The sequence below is a fragment of the Canis lupus genome, chromosome 36 (genome assembly GCF_011100685.1).
Source record: "Canis lupus familiaris isolate Mischka breed German Shepherd chromosome 36, alternate assembly UU_Cfam_GSD_1.0, whole genome shotgun sequence".
NCBI classification, from domain to species: Eukaryota; Metazoa; Chordata; class Mammalia; order Carnivora; family Canidae; genus Canis; species Canis lupus.
The window spans coordinates 14,875,441-14,898,356 of NC_049257.1; the positions used below are offsets into that span (position 1 = coordinate 14,875,441).

The 22,916-nt window shown below is 34.2% G+C and overlaps 1 protein-coding gene across 7 annotated transcripts in view; it reads left to right on the top strand.

The window, feature by feature from the left end:
- The window catches only part of UBR3 (ubiquitin protein ligase E3 component n-recognin 3), a 225,737-nt gene that overhangs the window by 70,619 nt on the left and 132,202 nt on the right, over nucleotides 1–22,916 (top strand). For all 7 annotated transcript variants that reach the window (XM_038584782.1, XM_038584784.1, XM_038584785.1 and 4 more), the window contains exons 9-18: nucleotides 6,653–6,832; nucleotides 7,382–7,515; nucleotides 13,089–13,175; nucleotides 17,615–17,680; nucleotides 17,769–17,858; nucleotides 19,295–19,423; nucleotides 20,054–20,106; nucleotides 20,207–20,340; nucleotides 20,706–20,791; nucleotides 22,322–22,463. In XM_038584782.1, the coding sequence (XP_038440710.1) occupies nucleotides 6,653–6,832; nucleotides 7,382–7,515; nucleotides 13,089–13,175; nucleotides 17,615–17,680; nucleotides 17,769–17,858; nucleotides 19,295–19,423; nucleotides 20,054–20,106; nucleotides 20,207–20,340; nucleotides 20,706–20,791; nucleotides 22,322–22,463 (1,101 nt within the window). The remainder of the gene's footprint in view (nucleotides 1–6,652; nucleotides 6,833–7,381; nucleotides 7,516–13,088; nucleotides 13,176–17,614; nucleotides 17,681–17,768; nucleotides 17,859–19,294; nucleotides 19,424–20,053; nucleotides 20,107–20,206; nucleotides 20,341–20,705; nucleotides 20,792–22,321; nucleotides 22,464–22,916) is intronic.

Genomic DNA, 22,916 nt, shown 5'->3' on the forward strand with positions numbered 1-22,916 from the left:
AAATTGAAATAAATCTTGCTGTTTTTTGTTTTTCCACAGTAATATCTTTAGTTTTTTTCTTTTGTGCCCACTATATGGTTGGTACTCCTCAAACTGCCATAATATTTCTAGGGCTTCCTCCTGTTCTCATTTCACTGTGGTCTTTCATCTTAACTTTATCTCCTTGTAATAATTTATGTGGAGTATTTGCTATGTATGGGGCACTATGTTAACACTATTCATATGTTGTCTCGGTTAAACTTCTGAATAATTCTCTGAGATTGATATTATTATTGTCCTTATTATTCCCACTTTAAAGATAAGTAAATTGAGGTTTAGAGAAGTTAAGGCATTTACCATAGATAAGATAGCTAGTAAATGACAGAGCCAAGGTCTTCCTATCATCCTGATGTCAGAATCTGCCCTTAACCATGACACAAAGCAAGCCAACATCGATAGTACTGTGTTTTCATTTGTTGGCATATGGAGCTAAACTTTAACACCAGACAATACCTGAGATTAAATCTCAGGACTTCCATTTTCTTTGGAGGAGAGATCTTGTAGTTGAGACTTTTTTGTTCCACTGTTACTTCCTTTTGCATATTAGCTACTATTTTCTTTCTATTCTGATAGTCTTGTCTATTCTCATGTGAACCATAGCCTGAAAAATAGTGTATACTCAACATAGAGTGCACTGCCTTATATATGCTAATAATAGCTAGCTAATATAATATCTGCCATCTTTTGAGCACTCACTATATGCAGTACTCTTTTCTCAGTACTTTGTATTATATCATTTAGCCATCTGTAGATGCTGTATTTTTTGTTTTGTTTTGTTTTTTTCTTAATTTATAGGGGAGGAAACTGTGACTTAGGGAATTGAAGTTAATGATCTATGGTTTTTAGCTATAAGTAGTAAGGCTAGGTGTCTGACTTAAACCTGTACTCCTATTTTTAGTATATGTGCTGCTGAAGTGAGCACTTAAACCTGTACTCCTGACCACTACGTGACTGTCTTTCCATTGTAGGTATAGTGGGAACATAATACATTATTTACATTAAGCCATATACGTTTCCCTTTTTTAAAGGAAAACTTAAAAGCTGCTTTGTATTATATAGTTCTTTTATCTTCATGTAAGATGACCCTTTTGTTTAAAGATTCTGTATTACATGTATTGCTTATTCTTTTTTGAAATAGTATCTATAATTCAGGTATATTGGTGATTTTCTTTTATATAGAATTACATATTTAGAGAAGGATTTTTCACAAAATATTTTTAATTTATAAACTGGAAAACTTTAATTTTCAAAAGTTGTTTTAAATTTTTAAAGATTTTATTTATTTGAGAGAGAGAGAGAGAGTGGTGAGGAGGGGCAGAGGAAGAGGGAAAGAGAGTCTTTTTAAAAAATTTTTATTGGTGTTCAATTTGCCAACATATAGAATAACACCCAGTGCTCATCCCATCAAGTGCCCCCCTCAGTGCCCATCACCCAGTCACCCCCAACCCCACCCACCTCCCTTTCTACCACCCCTTGTTCGTTTCCCAGTTACGAGTTTCTCATGTTCTGTTTCCCTTTCTGATATTTCCCACTTATTTTTTCTCCTTTCCCCTTTATTCCCTTTCACTATTTTTTATATTCCCCAAATGAATGAGTCCATATAATGTTTGTCCTTCTCCTATTGACTTATTTCACTCAGCATAATACCCTCCAGTTCCATCCACGTTGAAGCAAATGGTGGGTATTTGTCGTTTCTAATGGCTGAGGAATATTCCATTGTATACATAAACCACAGCTTCTTTATCCATTCATCTGTCCATGGACACCAAGGCTCCTTCTACAGTTTGGCTATTGTGGACACTGCTGCTATGAACATCGGGGTGCAGGTGTCCTGGCGTTTCACTGCATCTGTATCTTTAGGGTAAATCCCCAGCAGTGCAATTGCTGGGTCATAGGGCAGATCTATTTTTAACTCTTTGAGGAACCTCCACACAGTTTTCCAAAGTGGCTGTACCAGTTCACATTCCCACCAACAGTGAGGAGGGTTCCCCTTTCTCCACATCCTCTCCAACGTTTGTGGTTTCCTGCTTTGTTAATTTTCCCCATTCTCACTGGTGTGATGTGGTATCTCATTGTGGTTTTGATTTGTATAGGGAAAGAGTGTCTTAAGCAGACTTCATGCCAAGCTCTGTCTTAGGACTCTGAAATCATGACCTGAGCTGAAATCGAGAATCAGATACTTAACCAACTATGCCACACAGGTGGCCTAAACTAGAAAACTTTTAAAATTTAGAAGTGTCTGCTCTTATGGAAACAATCTGGAGTCTATTTTCTTGATGAAGTGGTTTAGCAGTACTTATTAGTTATATATAGTTTGCACTTGATCTTCAAGGAAGAATGTTTGAGAAGATGTATTTGAATCTGCCTCATATTTTTTTCTGTAGCCAGATTTCCTGAAAGAGTTTGTTTCCTTGCTTTTCCGTCATTCAGTAACCAACCTTAGTCTAGTGTCTACTTTCATAATTCTGTTGCTCTCCCCGAAATTGTCTAGGACTCTAGTGGTCACATGTTCTACTTTCCCCAAAATGGCTCCAAGCAATGCCTATTGTTCTATTTTTTTTTAAGATTTTATTTATTAATGAGACACACACACACACACACACACACACACAGGCAGAGGGAGAAACAGGCTCCATGCAGGGAGCCCAATGTGGAACTCAGTCTCGGGACTCCAGGATCACGCCCTGAGCTGAAGGCAGACGCTCAACCACTGAGCCACCCAGGTGTCCCTCTGTTGTTCTGACATAGTTATTTATATTCTCTTTTACTCTCATCAGTATTCCAGTTCATATAATAAATTATATGATCACTCTTTTCATGACATACATGATGGGGGAAAACTGTGACCACTCTTTGGACCTTATCTTTCCTGTTTTTCAGTAGCATTTCACACTATTGATGGTCTATTCTTTCTGTGGCCCCAAACTCTTTTCTGATTGTCCTGTTGATGTTGGTGTTTTTTGGCACTTTGTCACTTTTCCCATATTTTCTGAAGTCATATTGCAAAGTCTTATTTAGCTTTCTGTATATACTTCCCTTCTAATGCAGGTTGTCTGTCCTAGAAATTCTTTAAAAAATTGAATTTTCCAAAAGCTAAATAGCTGTTGGTAGCATTGCTAAGATCTTTAAGTACAATTTTTTTCCAGAAGTATATCACATTATTTCTAAGCCAACGTCTAAAATTATCTTTAGCTCTCATGGTGTTTTATTCCATTTTCAAAAGTAGCATAATATTTCATGATACATATTTACTGGTTTTCTAAAGACACCATAAACTTTCCTGTTTTTACATCAAGTTTATTAGAATGGGCTTTAAATATTTTGAACTACCTATAAGTAGCTACAGATATTACAACAGGATCTCTGTACTTTGTTTTTATTTTTTTTATTTTTTATTTTTTATTTATTTTTTTTTTTTGTTTTTATTTTTTAAATGTATTTAGCTTTTACAGAAATTTTTGTTATACAGGTTTTGAAAATTTTTTCTATAAGTAAATACAGAAGCTGAGACAATGAGAATTCACATGGCCACAGCAATAGCTAAAGATTAAAAGAAAAAAGCCTCTAGTAGTATGTAATCCCTACCTTATACTTTTACTTTGTTGTATTTGTGTTTCTACACCGTATTACTTTTGTGATTCAAGCATAACTCATAACTATTCATATCCCTGAAATCTTATAATTTGTCTTATGAAACAGTCTGTATAAAATGAGAACTTAAAACCATATGTCATAGAGACGCCTAGGTGGCTCAGTCGATTAAGCATTTGACTCTTGATTTCAGCTCAAGTCATGATCTGAGGATTGTGCACTGGGCATGGGGTCTGCTTAAGATTCTGTCTCCCTCTGCCCTTCTCCTGGCGTCTCTCTCTCTTTCACAAAAAAAGCCAACCCCCCCATTCCCAAAACCAAATGTTGCATAACATAGGAATGTTTGTATATGGTAATAATCCCAGACTGATCTGTCCTGAATATGAAACTGTTTATCGAGCTATACTCTTTGGATGTTTACAAGTACCTCAAACACACAATGTCCACACCAAAAATTCCTTCTTACGTCTTTATCAAGCCTGCTTCTCTTCAGTTATTGTGTGTGTGTGTGTGTGTGTGTGTGTGTGTATGTGTGTATGTGAGTACACAAGTGTGTGTTTTGGTACCACTGTCCAACCACTTAACACAGCTGCCCAAATTAGAAACCTAGGAGTCATTTTTGACTTCTTGCTTCTTGTAGATATAATGAACATCGCTGAGTCTGTCATTTGAACCTTCTAAACATCTTAAAAGTAGCCATTTCTCTTCATCTTTACATCTTCACGCCACCACCATAATTCAAGCCATTGTCGTCTCTTAAGACCTTATACCACTAGCCATCACCACCCTCTCTTAGTCACTTTCCACACTACACATCTGATCATGTTCCTTTCTCTCAACCCTACCCCCCCCACCCCCGGTGTCTTGTCATCCTCTTCACATGAACTCCAATCTCCTGAAGCTGATTTTTTAGGTCCTCTGGCTTCATTTGTGTCACCCTTCTTTCTCCCAGCAATTCCATTTTTTTTTTTATTGCTGCCTTTACCTAGAATACCATTTTCCTCTCTCATCCCTAGTTTGTTTGGCTGATCCTAATTCCCCCTTCATTCTGTAGGTCTTAGTTTAGACATTTATTCTTCAGGAAAGTCTTTTCCTGAATTGTAGACTAGCTGTTTTTTTTCCCTATAACTTCTTGTGCTTTGGCTATCATAGCCCTATCACACCCAGTCTTCTTTTATTAATCTCAATGGAGAGAGATACTATATAAGTTCTGATTGATTTACCTCTGTATTCTCAAACTTAATAGAATACCCTGCCCTCAGTAAGTGCTCAATGAATATTTGTTGCTGAGTGAGTCTCAGGGAAAAATAGAAGTCCTAGTCCTTTTATTTCATTGACGGTTCCAAAGTAGTTTTCACAAGAACAGTAGTATTTAAAGCAGTGCCAGGAAAATAATAATTTTGATTAATTGTATTCTGCATATTCATCTTCTGGTTTCAATAAAATAGAACAGTGATTTTCATGTTTAAAAAATTTTAAATTCCAGCATCACTGAGCACTGTTCCGTTAATAGCAACTGCTCATTAACTCATGGTGGCAATAGTTGTCACTCAGAGTGACAACTAATCTTAGGTATGGGTATCTGTAAAAGTCCCAACTTCGTTCAGTTATACCTCTCATCCTATTAGAGGCACTAAAAGAGAGTATGATTAACATTGTGGGTCCTGTTCTTATATATGTTTAAAAGTTAAGAGGTGGGTAAAATAATTTCATGGACTGAAAACGTAAATTTAATATATGGAAAGTAAGTGCAATAGAAGCCTCTTCACTGATGAGTTTAACAAGTAGATGGTTAGTTGAAAAAGTTGGTTAAAGTGAGGAATCATAAAAAAAGATACATAGATGTATTAAACAATATACTTTAACTTAAAATACAGAGATGCATATTCATTCTCTAACCTGTTAATTTTGGGCAAAGCATTTTTAAGATATGGTTTCCTTGATTGGAGTTCTCCTTCATCTTTCTTATATGTACCACTTCTGCAAAGCATCATCTGTGATTTCCAGTTTCAGTGTCTTTAGAGTTAGAACAGAAAGATCTTTGTGAACCAATCTGAGTGTAAAATTCTAGGTTTTTATGATTTTTCTCCAAGATTTTTTTAGCATTTTCTTAGGCACTTTTATTGTCTCTCAAACTTATGACCCAGTTTTTGTAATATTTGTCTTTATGTATTCATAATCATCAGTTTATGTATGTACTTATAATTTAAATTTTAAAAAGAACAATTAGCATGAACAGAAACAAAAAAAGACTCTGGATAAGTATGTATTTTGGCTTTTATGTAGGAGGGAATAGGTTAGTAGCTTTGAGCACTCTGTATACTATGAATATTAGTATGTTTTATAGTAGGAATGGGGGGCTCATTTGTCCAGTGAATCAGTTAAGTTGGAATAGGTTAAGAGAGCTAATGCATATACACTCTAATTTCTAATAGTAAAGATTTGTACATGCCTAATCTTTCACCACCCACAGTAATGTAATTAAACTTTAGGATTTTTAAAAAAGGATTAAGAAGTTTAGTTACATGTATCTTTAATTTTTAGAACACTGTGTTTGCTATAAAATTATATTTATATATTCTTTGAATAGAAGAAAGCAATTATATAATCCATATCTTACAGATTTGTTTGATAAGGTGGAATGAGATTAACCTAGGGATAAAGATATTTTACTAATTGGCACTGAACATATTACATTATGTTGTTAAAATCAAGGAAATAATAAAGTTTTATGAACATATACTTAGCTCAATGTCATGTAGTATGTTAAACTAATGTGGTAATAATAATTTTAATAATGTAATGTTATATGTTATGTGTTATGTTAATACTTCATTTAATTCCCTTAAGATACATGTCTTTTCCCCATTTTATAGATGGGTAAATTGATTCAGAGTCTAAGTAACACATCATATGGCTGTAGTTTGAATTCAGATATCCCTGTTTCTAATGTGTATAATGTGTATCATTGGTTTGTTTTTTTTTTTTAAACTTATTACTGGGCTGTGTGTGTCTGTTTTAGATGAAGAAAATAGTTTACATGTGGTAGTGAACTGTGGAGAAGCATTACTGAAGAATAACACTTACTGGCCTCTTGTCAGTGATTTTATTAATATCCTTTCTCATCAAAGTGTGGCTAAGAGATTTTTGGAGGACCATGGTTTGTTAGTTACATGGATGAACTTTGTATCTTTCTTTCAAGGTATGAATTTTACTTTTTTGGTTAATTTTTTTTAGTTTACAAAGTGCATAATGCAAAACGATCAGATATACTAATTAAAAGATAGTAGCACATTATTTGGGTTACATGTGAAATGTTTCATTTTAATTAAGATTTGTAAGTACTTTAATCAGGTGTTCATGAAGATATATTAGAGTCATGCAAAATATCAAATTATTAAAAAGGAAATGAGTGTAGTATTTTAGCACTTTAAATCATTAATCCAGAAATTTCTAATCTACTCAAGAAAGATTTATAGCACTTTCATAAAATTTCAAGTAGCACCAATTAAATAGTTTTGACTTTCTTGTTTAACATATTTAGTTATATAACAGATAATTCACAAAGTGTAAAAACTTCTGAAAAGACTAGATTATTTTATTTTAAATAATTTATTTATTTTTCTAGATATTGTGTCATTTATGCTGTTTGTGCGCATCAGTCTTTGGTGCTAGGAAGTATTTTACTTGATTTTAATTTGAATACTTGCTCCCATTTGGCAAAGTTTATATCTGCTTTAATTTTTGCAAGGTATGAACTTAAACAAGCGAGAACTAAATGAGCATGTGGAATTTGAGTCTCAGACCTACTATGCTGCCTTTGCTGCTGAACTTGAGGCCTGTGCACAGCCAATGTGGGGGCTCTTATCCCATTGTAAAGTTAGGGTATGTTGAAAATATTTTTGTTAATTTCTGTCTTTAACTTTAAAAGAGTGATTTAAGAAAAAGATTTGTGAAAACATTGACTTGTTTACTCGTATATAATAATGGGCAATGTTTAATTGTGAATTCAGTTTTGTGACAGCTGACCTCAGACAGTAATTATTATTCTTAGATTGGAGTTCATTATATTTGTCAGATCCTTGTAGTCTTCTCTTACCATGAATAGTGTTTGGAGCTTTATTAGAAGTCTCCACATTTATCTTTGTTGCTTCATTTTATCCATTATGTTAGTTAGTTGCCTGATGCTTTTTGTCTTTCAAGAAATGAGAATAGTTCTTAATAAAGTTTATATTTTTAAGATTCCAAGCACAAAGTATACACTTCATACAACTTCCAGCTGTCTACAAAAGGAATCTTAAGAGTAACATAGCAACAATATAAATTCTTATAATTGGTTAAGAAAATGATCACTTGTAATTGCATGTATTTGTGTCCGTATACAAATATATTTTTTTACTTTTGCATTTTAAAGTATTGGTTTGATGGGTAGTCTCCACAGTCCTTGGATGATCTAGAAAAATGAAATGCCCTGACTGAGGTTTTGCTATATGGATCCCATGAAGACCAGCTGCCAACTGTATTAATAAGGATGCTGGACAAGATTTTATAGTGGAAATATTTAGAAGTCTTGGATTTTGATCTTATCTCTGCATTTTTCTACTTAAGTTGCTTGGTCAACTCATTTAAAACTATTTGAACATCTCCGTCTTTCTCCTTAGTTTTTTAGAAAACAAAGCAAAAGAAAATGGGACACTAAAGCCTGCCCTTCTTCACAGGGTTATTATGAGGCCCTCCTCCATATATACTTTAAATATATGAATTCCTTTAAGCAGATTCATATTTTCTCTCATGAGTTCGGCTGTTCTCCAAATGCATGTGACTTACAACTTTGTTAGTCTAACCAGGTTCAGATTTTCAACAGCTCTGGCTATTCATGTCTATCTCCTTAGAGGTACTTTAATTTTCTCAAGCCCCTAATTAATGTATTAAATTCATCTGCCTGTACTGTGTCCTTTACATCATTTATGGTATCTGAAAATATGTAGTTATCTAATACAGAAACTTTCTCTCATGTGCCAGTTGCATTCAACCTGTAATCAGATACTATGAAATTTTGTTTCTGTTCTAGAAAGTCTTCCTCCCACTTCCTGTGTTTTAATTTATTTCTTTATATCTTTAAAATCTGGGTTGTTAAGATAATTTAACTGGTTTTCCTGCCTCTAGATTTTTTTCTACTCTAACCGGTCCAATACTTAAATTACTTTTCTAAGCTCTGTGCGTATCTCTCCTTTGCTTAAGAATCATTATAGTTCTCAACTGTCTACAGGGTAACATCTGTGTTTTCTATAGAGACATTTAAGATCCTTTATCATTTGCCCTTAACTTGTCTCTCATAATTCATCTTCCATCTCTACCTCTTTGTTTATCTATATCTTCACTGGATTAAATATCATTCTTCAACATGTGGTGTCCTCCCTTGATTCCTGTGCTTTTGTTCAAACTAGTCCCTTTTTGTATGGTCTCTCATGCTTTCTGCCTAGTCTTATGTGAGAATTATCTGGGAAGCTTTAAAAATATATATGCCTAAGCTCCACTGTCAGAAATTTTGATTTCTTTGATGTGCAGAAGGATCTCGGCAGTGATTCTAATCAGAGTGAAGAACTACTTGTGTTAGCTCTTCAAAAATGCTACTCAGCTGATACGTAACCTGCTCATTTAAGTTCTTTCAGTCAAGTTTATGATTCTAGTTTCAATGTTTTATAGTATTTTGTTTAATTTCTGCTGTAGCATTTATAAAAAATAAAAAACCCTGTCATATAATATGAGGTTCATTTGTTCATTCACTAAAAAAAGTATTTGTTGAATGCTATTCTTATGCCAGACACTATCTAGATACTTGGGTTTTGGGTGTTGAATTGAAGAGACACGGTTCTTGTTCTCATGGGGCAGTCTAATAAGGGAGACAGATGTTAAGTGGGTAAACACACAGATTTGTTTTGTAAGTGCTCTATAGGAAAACAGGTTGCTGTGAGAGTAATGAGTGTGGGGACTGATTTGTCTTGTGCTCAAAACATAAATCAGGATTAAGGTTATAAATTTTAGACCCTTGGTAATGTAAATTATATTTATCACCAGGGGGTAAGATAAGATCAAAAAGGGAGAGAAGTGGACCCTCAAGAAAGAACTAACATTTTGACATCAGAGATAAGGATGCGGAGAAGAGCCTTAGGAACATAGTATCATAGAAGTCAACAAAAGACAGTGATGCAGCAGGGAGGTTGATAGGATATTAATATGAAAAGATCAGTATTTGAAGAGGATTATTCTGACAACTGTGTTTAGGATGAATTTTGATTATGAAATTGGGGTTATGTTTATTTCTGATAATGAGAACTCATTGTTTCTAGATAGTAGTTTAATTTTTAGCTTTGAAGGGCAAGATTGCAGTGAGTTACAGTTCCATTAGCCTAAGAAGTGAAGACAATAGAGAAAAACAAGTTTATATTGTCCTGATAGAATTTGAAAGTAGTTTCTCAGTTAAATAGTATTTAGTTCCTAAAATAAGACATTTTCTTGATGAGCACCTACATTCTGCCAGATGTTCTTTACACTATATTCTTCGCATCATATTCTTATCTAATCTTCATCTCTTATAAAGTAGATACTGTCATCTCTTTCTTTCAGAAGTTAATAAGTTGCCCATGTTCACACAGCTATTAAGTAGAAGCTGAATTTGAAATCATTTGATTTCAGAACTTGTGCTCTTTCCCACTTTCTTGTAATTGTCTGTTAAAAGCAAGAATGTCTAGAACTTTTTACCAGTATTATTGTTGGGTTTTAGAAATTTAGGCTACATGAAAGACTATTAAAGTAAAAAAATTAGCTATTTTGTTGTTTCTATTCTCTAATTATCAAATACAAAACTAAAGGATTACTGATAAAAAAAAAAACTTATGAGATAACTTACTTTCTTTGTATGATTGCCCTTAATGCTGTTTGGTTCTTGAAAATGTTAAGGGCTAGATAAACAATACTAGATTGATAACAGATATATTGAATAAAATGATGGCACATTTCCAGAATCTTACTTTTTGCCTTCCTAACGGAACAGATAAGCTGTAAAATCTCCATCTAGTGGCAACGTTAGGTTACTGCAGACTACAGAAGTGTTTGGCCAGGACCCTTTGGAGCACTAAACTGCTTGTCACACATAGTGCTAGATAGACTACGACACAGAGCATTTTACGAACATTATTTCACCTGCTTCTTTCACAGTACTAGGAGGTAGATAGTACTATGTCCATTTTTACATATGGATAAACAAACTAAAAAGGTTATAAAACTAGTAAGGAGTACCAACATGCACACTGAATGTTTTTGGGTGGGTCTGTTAGTGGCGGGAGATGGGAGAGCGATGATCTGCACATGATTATTAAATATGCTGTATTTAGGAATGTAATTAACTTGTCACCTTTTTAAAGGCCCTTGATACATACTTTTCAAATTTTTCTCCAGAAAGCTCGTATCGGTTTATACTTGTACCAAGAGGATGTTATGATACACATTTGCCCAAACCCTTGATAAATTGGGAAAACATTTGATTTTAAATGTTTTTTTTATCCATGATTTATCTGCCACATATTTTGGTTATGACACATTATTTATGGTAACTTAAAAGTGCCATTAAATTTTTTCAGTAAGAAATAAGGAAATATAATCTGTAAAACAATATTTTTATAAAGATAAATTCATATAGGATAGATTAAAACAGTGAGACTGTTAGCAAGGAAACTAGATAAGTGATATTTGGTCTGGAGGGTAGTAGAAATAAGAGTGGATTTACATGATAATATTGAGGAAGAATTAACAGGATAAGAGACTGAGCAGGGTAAAGGAGAAGGCAGCAATGGGAGACTTTTAGCTTTCTTGAAAGACACTGAGTAATTTATATGTACAGCTAAAGATTTTAACCTATTTGACTTTGATGCTGCCTGTACTTTTATCATACATTAAGGCCCGAAAAATGTCTATTTTTAAAACTTTTAAAATTGAGATCAGATTTATACAACCTAAAATTCTCTATTTTAACCATCTTAAAGTATACAGTACAGTTGTGTAGGATAGTCACAAAGCTGTGCAACTGGTACCACAAATTCCCCACTAATCACCCATCCTCTAAAGGAACCTCATACCTCCCAGTCCCAACTTCCTCTTATTCCCTGGAAACCACTGCTCTCCCATCTGTCTCTAATTTGCCTAATCGAGTCATTTCATGTAGGTGGAATCATACAATATATAGCCTTTTGTGTTTGTCATCTCTCAGCGTAATGTTTTCATGGTTCAACTATGTTATGGCCTGTATCAGTACTTCATTTCTTTTCATAGCTGAATAGTAATCCATTGCATAGATATACCACATTCTACTTCTTCATTCATGGATTAATGTCATTTTTTAGTTACTATGGATAATGCTGTTGTAAACATTTGCGTGTAAGTTTTTGTGTGAACATGTGTTTTTAATTCTCTTGGATATATGAGAGTAGAATTGTTTGGTCATATGGCAACTCTGTGTTTAACTTAAAGTGGCTGTACCATTTTACATTTCCACCAGCAATGTCTGAGAGTTCCAGTTTCTCCGCATCCTTGTCAACACGTTTTATTTTGTATTTAAGAAATTAGAGCCTTCCTAATAGGTGTGAAATGATATCTAATTGTGGCTTTGATTTGTACTTTACTAATGATTGATAGTGTTGAGCATCTTTCATGTGCTTGTTAGCTATTTGGAGATCTTTAGAGAAATGTCTATTCAGATCCTTTGCCCGTTATTGTTACTAGTATTTTTTTGAAGACAGGCTATCATGATTTATTGTGCCATTTAATTTAATAGTTGCCTATGTCACTGGATTCATTTCTCTATACAGCATTATCATTTTCTTTCAGAGTACGTTTATTTTAAGTGGCACACACTTGTCCTTTCTTCTTCTTAGCTAAGCTAAGATATTCACAGGTTGCTTATAGTGCTTAAGTGTTCTGCGTTCCTTTTGTTTGTTTTTATTTTTTATTGTGGCAAATATGCATAATGTAGAATTTAATTGTGGTTAGATGTGCGATTCATTGACATTAGATACATTTCTGTGTTGTGCAACCATCACTGCCATTCATCTCTAAGACATTTTTGTCATCTCCAAGGAAACTGTACTCATTAAATAGTTAATATTAAGGAACTTATAATATTTTTGGAATGTTTTCAAATGGAACTTGATATGCATCCCATAGAACTATTTCAGTTTTGATTCATTTTCAAGAATATTATATAAAACATAGCATGTTCTCATAATTTTCATAATTGTCACTGGTCATTACTATTGTGAAGAATTTCTTAAAATGGCAAGTGTGGTTATTTTGATAATATATAATTACCATTAAACATATAATTTTTAGGTATTACACATAATTTTGAAGTTGAAAATATGCATATTTATGTAGTGTAAAATTTGTATAACTTACTATTTTAGGAAACTCAAGAATACACCCGAAATGTTGTTAGATATTGTCTTGAAGCTCTTCAAGATTGGTTTGATGCTATTAACTTCGTAGATGAGGTATGTATATTTTTGACACACGTACAGATACTTAGGAGAAAATCTCATTTAACACTGAAAATAATGAATATCTTTTCATGGGGTATGGGAAAAAAGTCAGAATGAGCATAATACCGTTAGGTTTCAAAAAGGAGAAGTGGTTTATTAGTTCTTTGATGTTTAAGAGATTCTAAAGCATGCTAATCACACTTGCTTATTTCCTAGGGAAGAGTATAATTTCTTTTTCTAAGTGTATATGTCTCCATATTTCTCAGGAGTAAATATTAGTTTCATTTGGAGAGGTAAAAGTGACAGTGTAAATGTGAATGGGATAGGGGAGATTAATGGAAAGGATGTTACAGCTTCATTAATTGATCAGTTTCCTCTTGTGGGCTTGAACAAAGGTGATTCCTATTAATAATGAGCTGAGAAGAGTTGGCACAGAACATAGTCTGTATAAATTAAACAAGGGTTTGCTTGTAATTAGCCAAGTTTCCAACCAGAAGTGCCTTTTACTCCACTTATGAAGCAGGTTCAGAATATGCCGTTTGCATAAGGAAGACCATGTTTCAGACAACTTCAGCTCCCCAATCTGATTTCTGAATCCTGGGGAGATGGAACTCCTGTTGTCCTTTTTTATTTATTTTTTAGTTTTTAAGATTAATTAATTATTTTTAGTGAGGTGGGGGGATTTTTCTTTCTTTTTCTTTGCCTTTCTTATAAAAATTTTTTGATACAATCACAAACTTAGTGAAAAGCTAGAAGTGGATACAAAGAACTTTATTTTCTTGAACTGTTTGACTTGATGCCTTTTACTCCCAAATACTTTGGTATGTATTTCCTACAAACAAGGACATTGTCTTATACAACCAGATACAACTACAAAAATTAGGAGGTTAACATTAATATATTATTACTGCCCAGTCCTTAGAATTCCTTCATGTTTTACAGATTGTCCAGTGTTGTCCTTTATAGCAAAAGGATCCTATTCTGAATCCCATGTTACATTTAGTCATCATGTCTTTAGTCTTCTTCTGGAACAGTTTCTCATTTTGAAGAGTACAGCTAGCTCAGTTATGTTGTAGAATATCCCTCGGTCTGGATTTATCCCATGGTTAGATTCAGATTATGCCTCTGTACTTTCAACTTGCTGTACTCCTTTGCCCCCTCTAGGGTTAATCACTCAGCTGGAACTTCTCTTACACCAGTTCTCATTGGTATTTGAAACTTATGGAGGTATTATTGAAATGGTAGCATCACTAAGACAACACTTCTATAAACTTGACTGTCAGGCTCTATTCTTTGTGTGATGTGGTATGTGTGTATATGTATGTATGTTTGGGAGATGGAGTAGGGAGGGATGTTCTGAGATGAAGAGAGTTGTGAGCTAGGCAGATACCACAAAGGTGTCTCACAGAGTTAGAATAGAAGCAGGGACTACCACTGAAATCTAGGCACTAAACGTTGAGGGCCTGAGCTAAGGTTACTTACGGGCAGTGTGGAAATAGAGAAGGAGGTAGAAAATCACCCAGAAGGAGAAGAATAGAAAGCTGAGAATGGCATCTGACAACCACCAGTATGTATGGAAGCAGTGGAAGAAGAGTTTGGCAAGTGGCCAATCTGTGACATTAGAAAAGGAGGGGTTATGGAATGTAACACTGCAGAAGAGTGCGAGTTTAGGAAATGCTAAAGCCTTGAAAGACAAGATAAGAGTCCATGACTTTGTAGTTAATAGCACTATGTTGGGTACCGTGTTTTTTTTTTTTAATTTTTATTTATTTATGATAGTCATCACAGAGAGAGAGAGAGAGAGAGAGAGAGAGGGAGAGGCAGAGACACAGGCAGAGGGAGAAGCAGGCTCCATGCACCGGGAGCCCGACGTGGGATTCGATCCCGGGTCTCCAGGATCGCGCCCTGGGCCAAAGGCAGGAGCTAAACCGCTGCGCCACCCAGGGATCCCTGGGTACCGTGTTAAAGATAATCCTCACAGCTATCCTGCTTATTATCCCTACTTTATAAGTCAGGCATTTGGGTGCAGAGAGTTTAACTTGCTCACAGTTTATAACTAGAGGTGGCAGGGTCAGGGTTTGAGTTCATGAAAATCTAGCTTTTAGGAGCCTACTCTTTTTTTGTTGTTAAGATTTTAAAATTTTTATTTATTTGAGAGAGAGAGAGAGAGCAAGCATGAGAGAGAGAGAGCTAGTGAGCACGATCAGGAGGGAGGGGCAGAGGAAGCAGCAGACTCCCCCCTAAGCAGGGAGCCTGATGCTGGACTTGATCTCAGGACCCTGGGATCATGACCTCAGCCGAAGGCAGATGCTTAACTGGCTGAGCCATCCAGGCACCCAGGAATCTATACTCTTAACCACTGTTCTTAATGCCTTTGGCGGAAATTGATGGAGATCCTTTTTTTTTTTTTTTTTTTAAAGATTTTATTTATTTATTTGATAGAGAGCACAAGCAGGAAGTGCAGCAGGCAGAGGGAGAGGCAGAAGCAGGCTTCTTATTGAGCAGGGAGTCCCATGTGGGGCTTGATCCCAGGACCCTGGGATCATGACTTGAGCTGAAGGCAGATAGATGCTTAACCAATTGAGCCACTCAGGTACCCGAGGGAGAGTCTTATTTAGCTAGTTAGTATAAAATATGTTGCTCAAATGATTATGGTAATTGGAGCAAACTTATTTTTATTTTTAATTGTAAAATAAAAATAACAGAATTTACCATCAACTGGGGGTGCTTGGGTGGTTCAGTTGGTTGAGTGTTTTTGGCTCAGGTCATGATCCCAGAGTCCTAGAATCGGGGATCCGCATTGGGCTCCCTGCTCCTGCTGGAAGACTGCTTCTCTCTCTCCCTCACCCTCTGCCTGCTGCTCCCCTGCTTGTGCTCTGTCAAATAAAGAAATGAAATCTTAAAAAAAGGGCACCCCCGGTGGCGCAGCGGTTTAGCGTGGCCTGCAGCCCGGGGTCTGATCCTGGAGACCCAGGATCGAGTCCCGCGTCGGGCTCCCAGGCTCCCTACATGGAGCCCGCTTCTCCCTCTGCCTGTGTCTCTGCCTCTCAGTCTCTCTCTCTCTCTGAATAAATAAATTTAAAAAAAATACTTAAAATCTTAAAAAAAAATTACCATTAACCACTTTTAAGTATATAATTCAGTAGTGTTAAGTATATTCACATTGTTCTGCAGCTGATCTCCAGAACTTTTCATTTTTCAAAACAGTAACTCCTTATTTTCTCTTCCCTCCCAGCCCCTGAGAACTACCATTATATTTTCTCTCCATTATTTTGACTATTTTATATACTTTATATAAGTGGAATCTATATCTTTTTCTGACTGGCTTACTTCACTTAGCATAATGTCCTTTCTTAGATGATGTTGCATATATCAGAAATTCCTTCCTTTTTGTGGGAGGCAGTATTTATTAGAACAAATTTCTGTAGCCATTTATTCACATATTGAGGAGGTTGTTACTATATTTGTTTTGAAAAAACTCAGAGATGGTGACATTGCAATTCTTTTAAACTCTAAATTATAAATTTATACCAATATTACATTAGCATAATTGAATGTTCTGGATAGTTTTTTTTTTAACTCTACCCAGAAAATACTTGTAAAAGTATTTAAAAACAAATAATACTTTTTTCATTTTTCATTTTTCTTATTTGTTTAAGAAGGACAATGGTGGTGTAGTTTTTTTGCCCTATAGTGATAGAACAATCTATGGGATTTATAGATTTATTTATTTATTTATTTTTTTTTCTATGATTTATAGATTTAAAATACAGTTTTTGTAATATTCACAAGAATGCTAAAGTTCCTTGATATATACTGGATATGGAGACTGTGTTTAGTGTGGAACATCTTACCCAGCTTGTGAAGGAATACAGGGAAGCCCTTCACCTGCACCCCACTTTATGACTGTGATCAGGGTCTCTTACCACTCTGAATATAACATAGAGTCCAGACTGGCTCTTTAGTTCACTATTTGTTAAATTTAGGAAGATATTTAAGTTTCTAAGCTTGAATTTCCCTTATAACATAAGAACATTAATAGTTTCTGTTCCATAGGGTTTTTCTGAGGATTAAATGAGGTAATATGAATAAGGTCAGCTGTGATTATTGTTCTTATTATTATCATCATGTTTGATATGCATGCTTTGAAGATTCCCAAATAGACTACTGTAAAGGGAAATCTGTTCCATCCCTTGTTCTGTGCTAGATGCTTCAGAGAATTCAGGGTTGAGAGTATATAATTTCTTCCTTTAGAAATTTACATTTAGATATTTAAAATGGAATTAATTTTACCTATACAGTAGTTTTTTAAACCTATATCTTCTAAAAGTTTAAGTTTGGATTAAAACTTACAGGAATAAATCAGAGTGAAAGTATGGTTTTAGCATTTTGACACTTTTGAACTTCTGTAAAACATTCTTTGACTTGTGGATTTTGTTTGTTTATTCCAGCCAGCACCTAACCAAGTCACTTTTCATCTGCCCCTTCATCGTTACTATGCTATGTTTTTGAGTAAGGTAAGACTATAATCAAACAATTATTATTACTTTTTTAATATTGGGAAATAAGTATTGAATTAGTAACTTTTTTCCCCATAATTTTTAGGCTGTGAAATGTCAAGAACTAGATTTGGATTCTGTTTTACCTGATCAGGAAATGTTAATGAAACTCATGATTCACCCACTCCAAATTCAAGTATGTATTCAGGCTTTTAAAAAGTTTTGAATTGAATTTCTTAGTTATGTGATTCTTCCTTTATTTTATTCTTATGCCTTTACATTGTTGTTATAGCCAAAATGTTTGAAAAGTTTTTTTAAACTTAGATATTTTTGCTATATTATATTTTGGTATTTTTTGTTCTTTGAAATTTACATTTAGCTATAATTTCCCCAGGAATTCTTTTCATTGTCTTGACTTACAGGGAAGTTTTTAACATACTATACAGCACTATTTTTTTTTTTTTTTTTTTTGATAGGAGACCCAGCAGATTTTTCTAGTGTTAGTACTATTTCAGTTTAATTATCCATTGTTGTTTGGGGTAACTTACCTACTTGATTCTTAGTTTTCCCATCTGGAAAATGAGGGAAAAGAGGATTTTTGTGCATAAGCACTATTGTTTCTTTCAGTTCAAGTACTATAATTTTGTGGGCCAACCTTTTATGTGTATAGAGGGACTTGCACTTCAATTTGTTTTTCTTGGCAATTTTATTTATTTTATTTTTTTAAAAAGTTTTTGTTTATTTATTTGAGTAAGAGAAGGGTGAGCACACATGAGCAGGAGGAGAGGCAGAGGGAGAAGCTGGCTCCCAGCTGAGCAGGGAGCCATACATGGGGCTCTATCCCAAGACCCTGGGATTATGACCTGAGCCTAAGATAGTTGCTTGACCAATTGAGCACCCAGGCATCCTCTCCTTATTTTTTAAGTAATTTTTAAAAAATATTTTATTTATTTATTTGAAAGAAAAGAATTAAACATTAACATAATAAAACATTTTTATTTGACTTTCTTACCTGCTCATTATTTGAAAAATGGCTAGTCTGGAACAATTAGCTTTGTTTTATGCTTATTCCTGTGTTTCTTTAAGCATTATATAGGGTTTTCTTTTTTGAGAAGGAAGTTAATATAAGTGTTATTGATTCCTCCTGAAAGATTTCATTGAAAATTGTTATGTTTCTAGGAATCATCATGGAAAACTAACTCAGGGGGATGCCTGGGTGGCTCAGCAGTTAAGCATCTGCCTTCGGCTCAGGGTGTGATCCTGGGGTTCTGGGATCGAGTCCCACATCGGGCTTCCTGAATGGAGCCTGCTTCTTCCTCTGCCTGTCTCTGCCTCTCTCCTTCTGTGTCTCTCATGAATAAATAAATAAAATCTTTAAAAAAAATAAAAGAAAACTAACTCAGGTATAAAAAAAATCCCCCAAAAGAAGAGATTGTATAAAGCATAATGAGCATTTAAAAATTTCGAAGTATGTATTTGAATTGAATATTTTAAACTAACATGGGACAGAATGTTAGGCTCATGCTACGATCAGGTTATAAAAGATTTTGAAATGATTGTTCAGTCTAACATATTTTTTATAAAGATTGAAGTTAGAAGTCTTCTTTGTCTAATTTATTTTTATTTTATTAGGCAAGTCTTGCTGAAATCCATAGTAATATGTGGGTAAGAAATGGTCTACAAATCAAAGGACAAGCCATGACCTATGTCCAGTCTCACTTCTGTAATTCTATGATTGACCCTGACATTTACTTACTACAGGTAAATCAACTTGATAATGCAGATACTCTACTTTAGAAGTGTCTCATTTTTATCCACAGAATTTAGTTTATAGAGGTGACTCAATGATGACATGAAGAAGTTAGTGCCACAGGGGAAGCAATAGATCTTGGTCAAGAGGGAGGAATAGGAGCAAGGAGAAATCCTAAAGCAGAACCTTTTTTGGCATTTGCATAGGAAGGGCAAGGCATGGCAAGGCAACAGTTTAGGATTGGTTAGTTTGAATAATAATAATAATAATTCTGGTGGACTTTGGGGCATCAAGGCTGTCCCCAGCTATCTGGTACCTGGCCCCAGTTTGGTTTAGGGCAGGGACAATATTGCCTTGGTGTGTGAGAGTTAGATAATAGGGGTGATTGACTTGCCTGTAAGAGGTTTGCTCCTAGGTAATTGTTTACTGTCTTTAGGAATATCGTTAGTATTTACTGTCTTTATAGCTAAAGAGAGGGTTAGTCTCTCCCCATGTCTGTAAGGCCCCCCAGGTGTCAAAACATGGTAAGATACAGAACTTAAGCAAACCACATGATTAATACAAGAAATAAAACAATATTGAGAAATAAAGTTTCTGGGTTTTCTTTTTTTTTCTTTTTTTTCTTTTTTTGTCTTTTAAAGGTTTGTGCTTCTAGACTTGACCCAGATTACTTTATTTCATCGGTCTTTGAAAGGTAAGCATAATTTATTAAGACTGATATTAGGAAGTATTTGGAATTTAAGTTGATTTTGTTTTAACTTAAAAAAATCTGTCTCAAATATTTCTTATTATAGATTTAAGGTAGTGGATTTGTTGACAATGGCATCACAACATCAAAACACAGTACTTGATGCAGAGCATGAGAGATCGATGTTAGAAGGCGCTCTTACATTTCTTGTGATTCTTTTAAGTCTTCGTTTACATTTAGGTAAAAAGCACTCATACTAATGCTTGGATATTAACTATTCTCCCTGTCTTCCCCTCTCCCTGTGGTAGTAACTGGCTTATGGAAAAGAGAAAAGGATTTGGATATATTTAAACATTGTTTGAAACTCTTTACATGTTGTACAGTTGTTACTCTTTTTAGAATATCGTTTAAAAAATCCTTTACTTAAAGGGAGCTGCAAACAGCAGGTTAGTTAAACTGGTTATATTTGGGGCATTACAGTCTTTGTTCTTTCATTTTTGAAGCACCTCATTTTTGGTAAAACACCTTAATAAAAAGTATGGTAAGTTGTTTCTTTATAACTTATATATATTCAGATTTATTAATTCTCTTTTTAATTGTTATAGGGATGTCTGATGATGAAATTCTCAGGGCAGAGATGGTAGCCCAGTTGTGTATGAATGACAGGACACATAGTTCATTGCTGGACCTCATATCCTTTTAAAAGTTTACTTTTCTGTTAATTATAGAATCTAAATAATAAGTAGTTTTTGCCCATTTAAAAGTATATCACTTTTGTGATTGAAGAATATTTTTGGAGTTAAAAAATAGTAAGGAAAAAGAACTTCAGTTGTTCAATTCTGCGTTCCGGGCTTATGGCAGATATTTTTGTCTCATTGTTAACCTCTCAGGGAGCTCGTTAGCCTTGGGTATTAGATTTCAGAACCGATGGCTCTGGGCACCTGAGGATCTGCCCTTGCCCTTTTAGGATGATATTAGTGAAAGGAAGCTGGACACTTTGTAAAAAGCAGTTAGGTCTACTTTATCTGTATACTTAGGTTGGAATTCATGGTTAAAATTTAGAGGTATACCGTAATTATTGCCAGGGTTTTAAACACTTTAAGGATTTTTTTTGTTTGTTTGTTTCTTAGAATTCAGTCTTAAACCAAGAGATTTTTTAAAGATTTAATTTATTCATAAGAGACAGAGAGAGAGAGAATGAGAGGCAGAGACACAGGCAGAGGGAGAAGCAGTCTCCATGCAGGGAGCCTGACCTGGGACTTGATCCTGGGTCTCCAGGACCACGCCCTGGGCTGAAAGTGGCGCTAAACCGCTGAGACCCCTGGGCTGCCCAAACCAAGAGATTTTTAAGGGCAAAGACTATCATCTATGAACTTCAAAAACTTTGTTCTTTGAGACAGAGCATACAATATACACTTTATAATTTTTAAGTTATTAAAATTTTAGACAAAGATTGTGTTATTTTGTGATAAAATTTATTTTGTAAATTTTGGACTAAATTTACTTTGTATGTTATGAATACGTTTGGAATAATTGGCAAAAATTTTGTGAAATAACTCCTATGACATGCCTATTTGATAACCTTGAAGATTTTCATAAGCAGTACCAATTGATTTTATTTGATGGATTTCATTCAACTATTATATAATATGTATCAGTGCTGTAACAGAACAAAAGTATTCCTCTGTAACTTTGAATTAAAATTAATTGATTAATTGATGTGAAATCAATGGGAAAGGATCTTTATGGTTTTCTGATTTTCCTCTTTTTAAAAATTTGTTTAGCATCTTTTTCTTTTTTCTTTGAGGATGACATTTTGTGTCTTTGGGAAAATAATCTTTGCTCATAAAAATCTTGGCTAATTTTTAGCATATTGTTTTGATTCTCTAAGGGAAAGTATAACATTTGTAAAATGATGAAAATGGAGATTAATTTTAAAAGATGTTTTCATTTTCTGAAATTTGGTTAATTTTGGTGGAAATAAACTTGGGAACTATTTTAGCATATAACTTATTAATAGGCTTCTAGATTAAATATTTTAAAAATTCACAATTAAAGTTATTATTGAACTCTTGTATTATATAGCCCTCTTGTGGTCAATTTTACATATTACAGTCAATTACACTTGAAGCAAAAGTAGTAGAAACTAGAATACCTTGGTAATTTTATGATTAAAAACTGGCTTTTAGGTATTATTTTTTTTTCTTGACACATAAATCATATTCCAGAAAACCCAAATCCCAAAAGTGGCATTATTCCAGGCAGTTATAGCTTTGAATCAGTTCTATCAGCTGTAGCTGATTTTAAGGCTCCTGTTTTTGAACCTGGAGGTTCAATGCAGCAAGGCATGTATACCCCTAAAGGTACGTTTATATACTTTAAGATACTATTTCAAAATTGGTTTTCTGAATATAAGTTGTATACACTGAAAGGAAAATGTTTTGCTTTTTATGTATTCAGCTTTGAGTTTTTATGGTATATAGTGATTATGCTTCCATTTATTTACAAATCTATGGTTTTATGTTACAGCAAGCTTTCTTAGATGACTCTGTTTTAGAAAAGGAACTTTATATATGAATTCAAGTTCATTTTTATAAGTGGATGAACTCTAAATGAACCAGAAATTATAAAACTATATACTTAAAGTTTTTAAAAATGTATTTGCTCTCTAAATTTCATTTTGAGATAGTTCTCACTACCCCAAATTTAACTTGATACCGTTAAAATTAAAATCTGTATAGAAGATTGATTACATTTTCTTAAATTTTTTTCCTTAAGTGGTTGGTTTTCCAAGGTTTTCTCCCTGGCTTCATAGA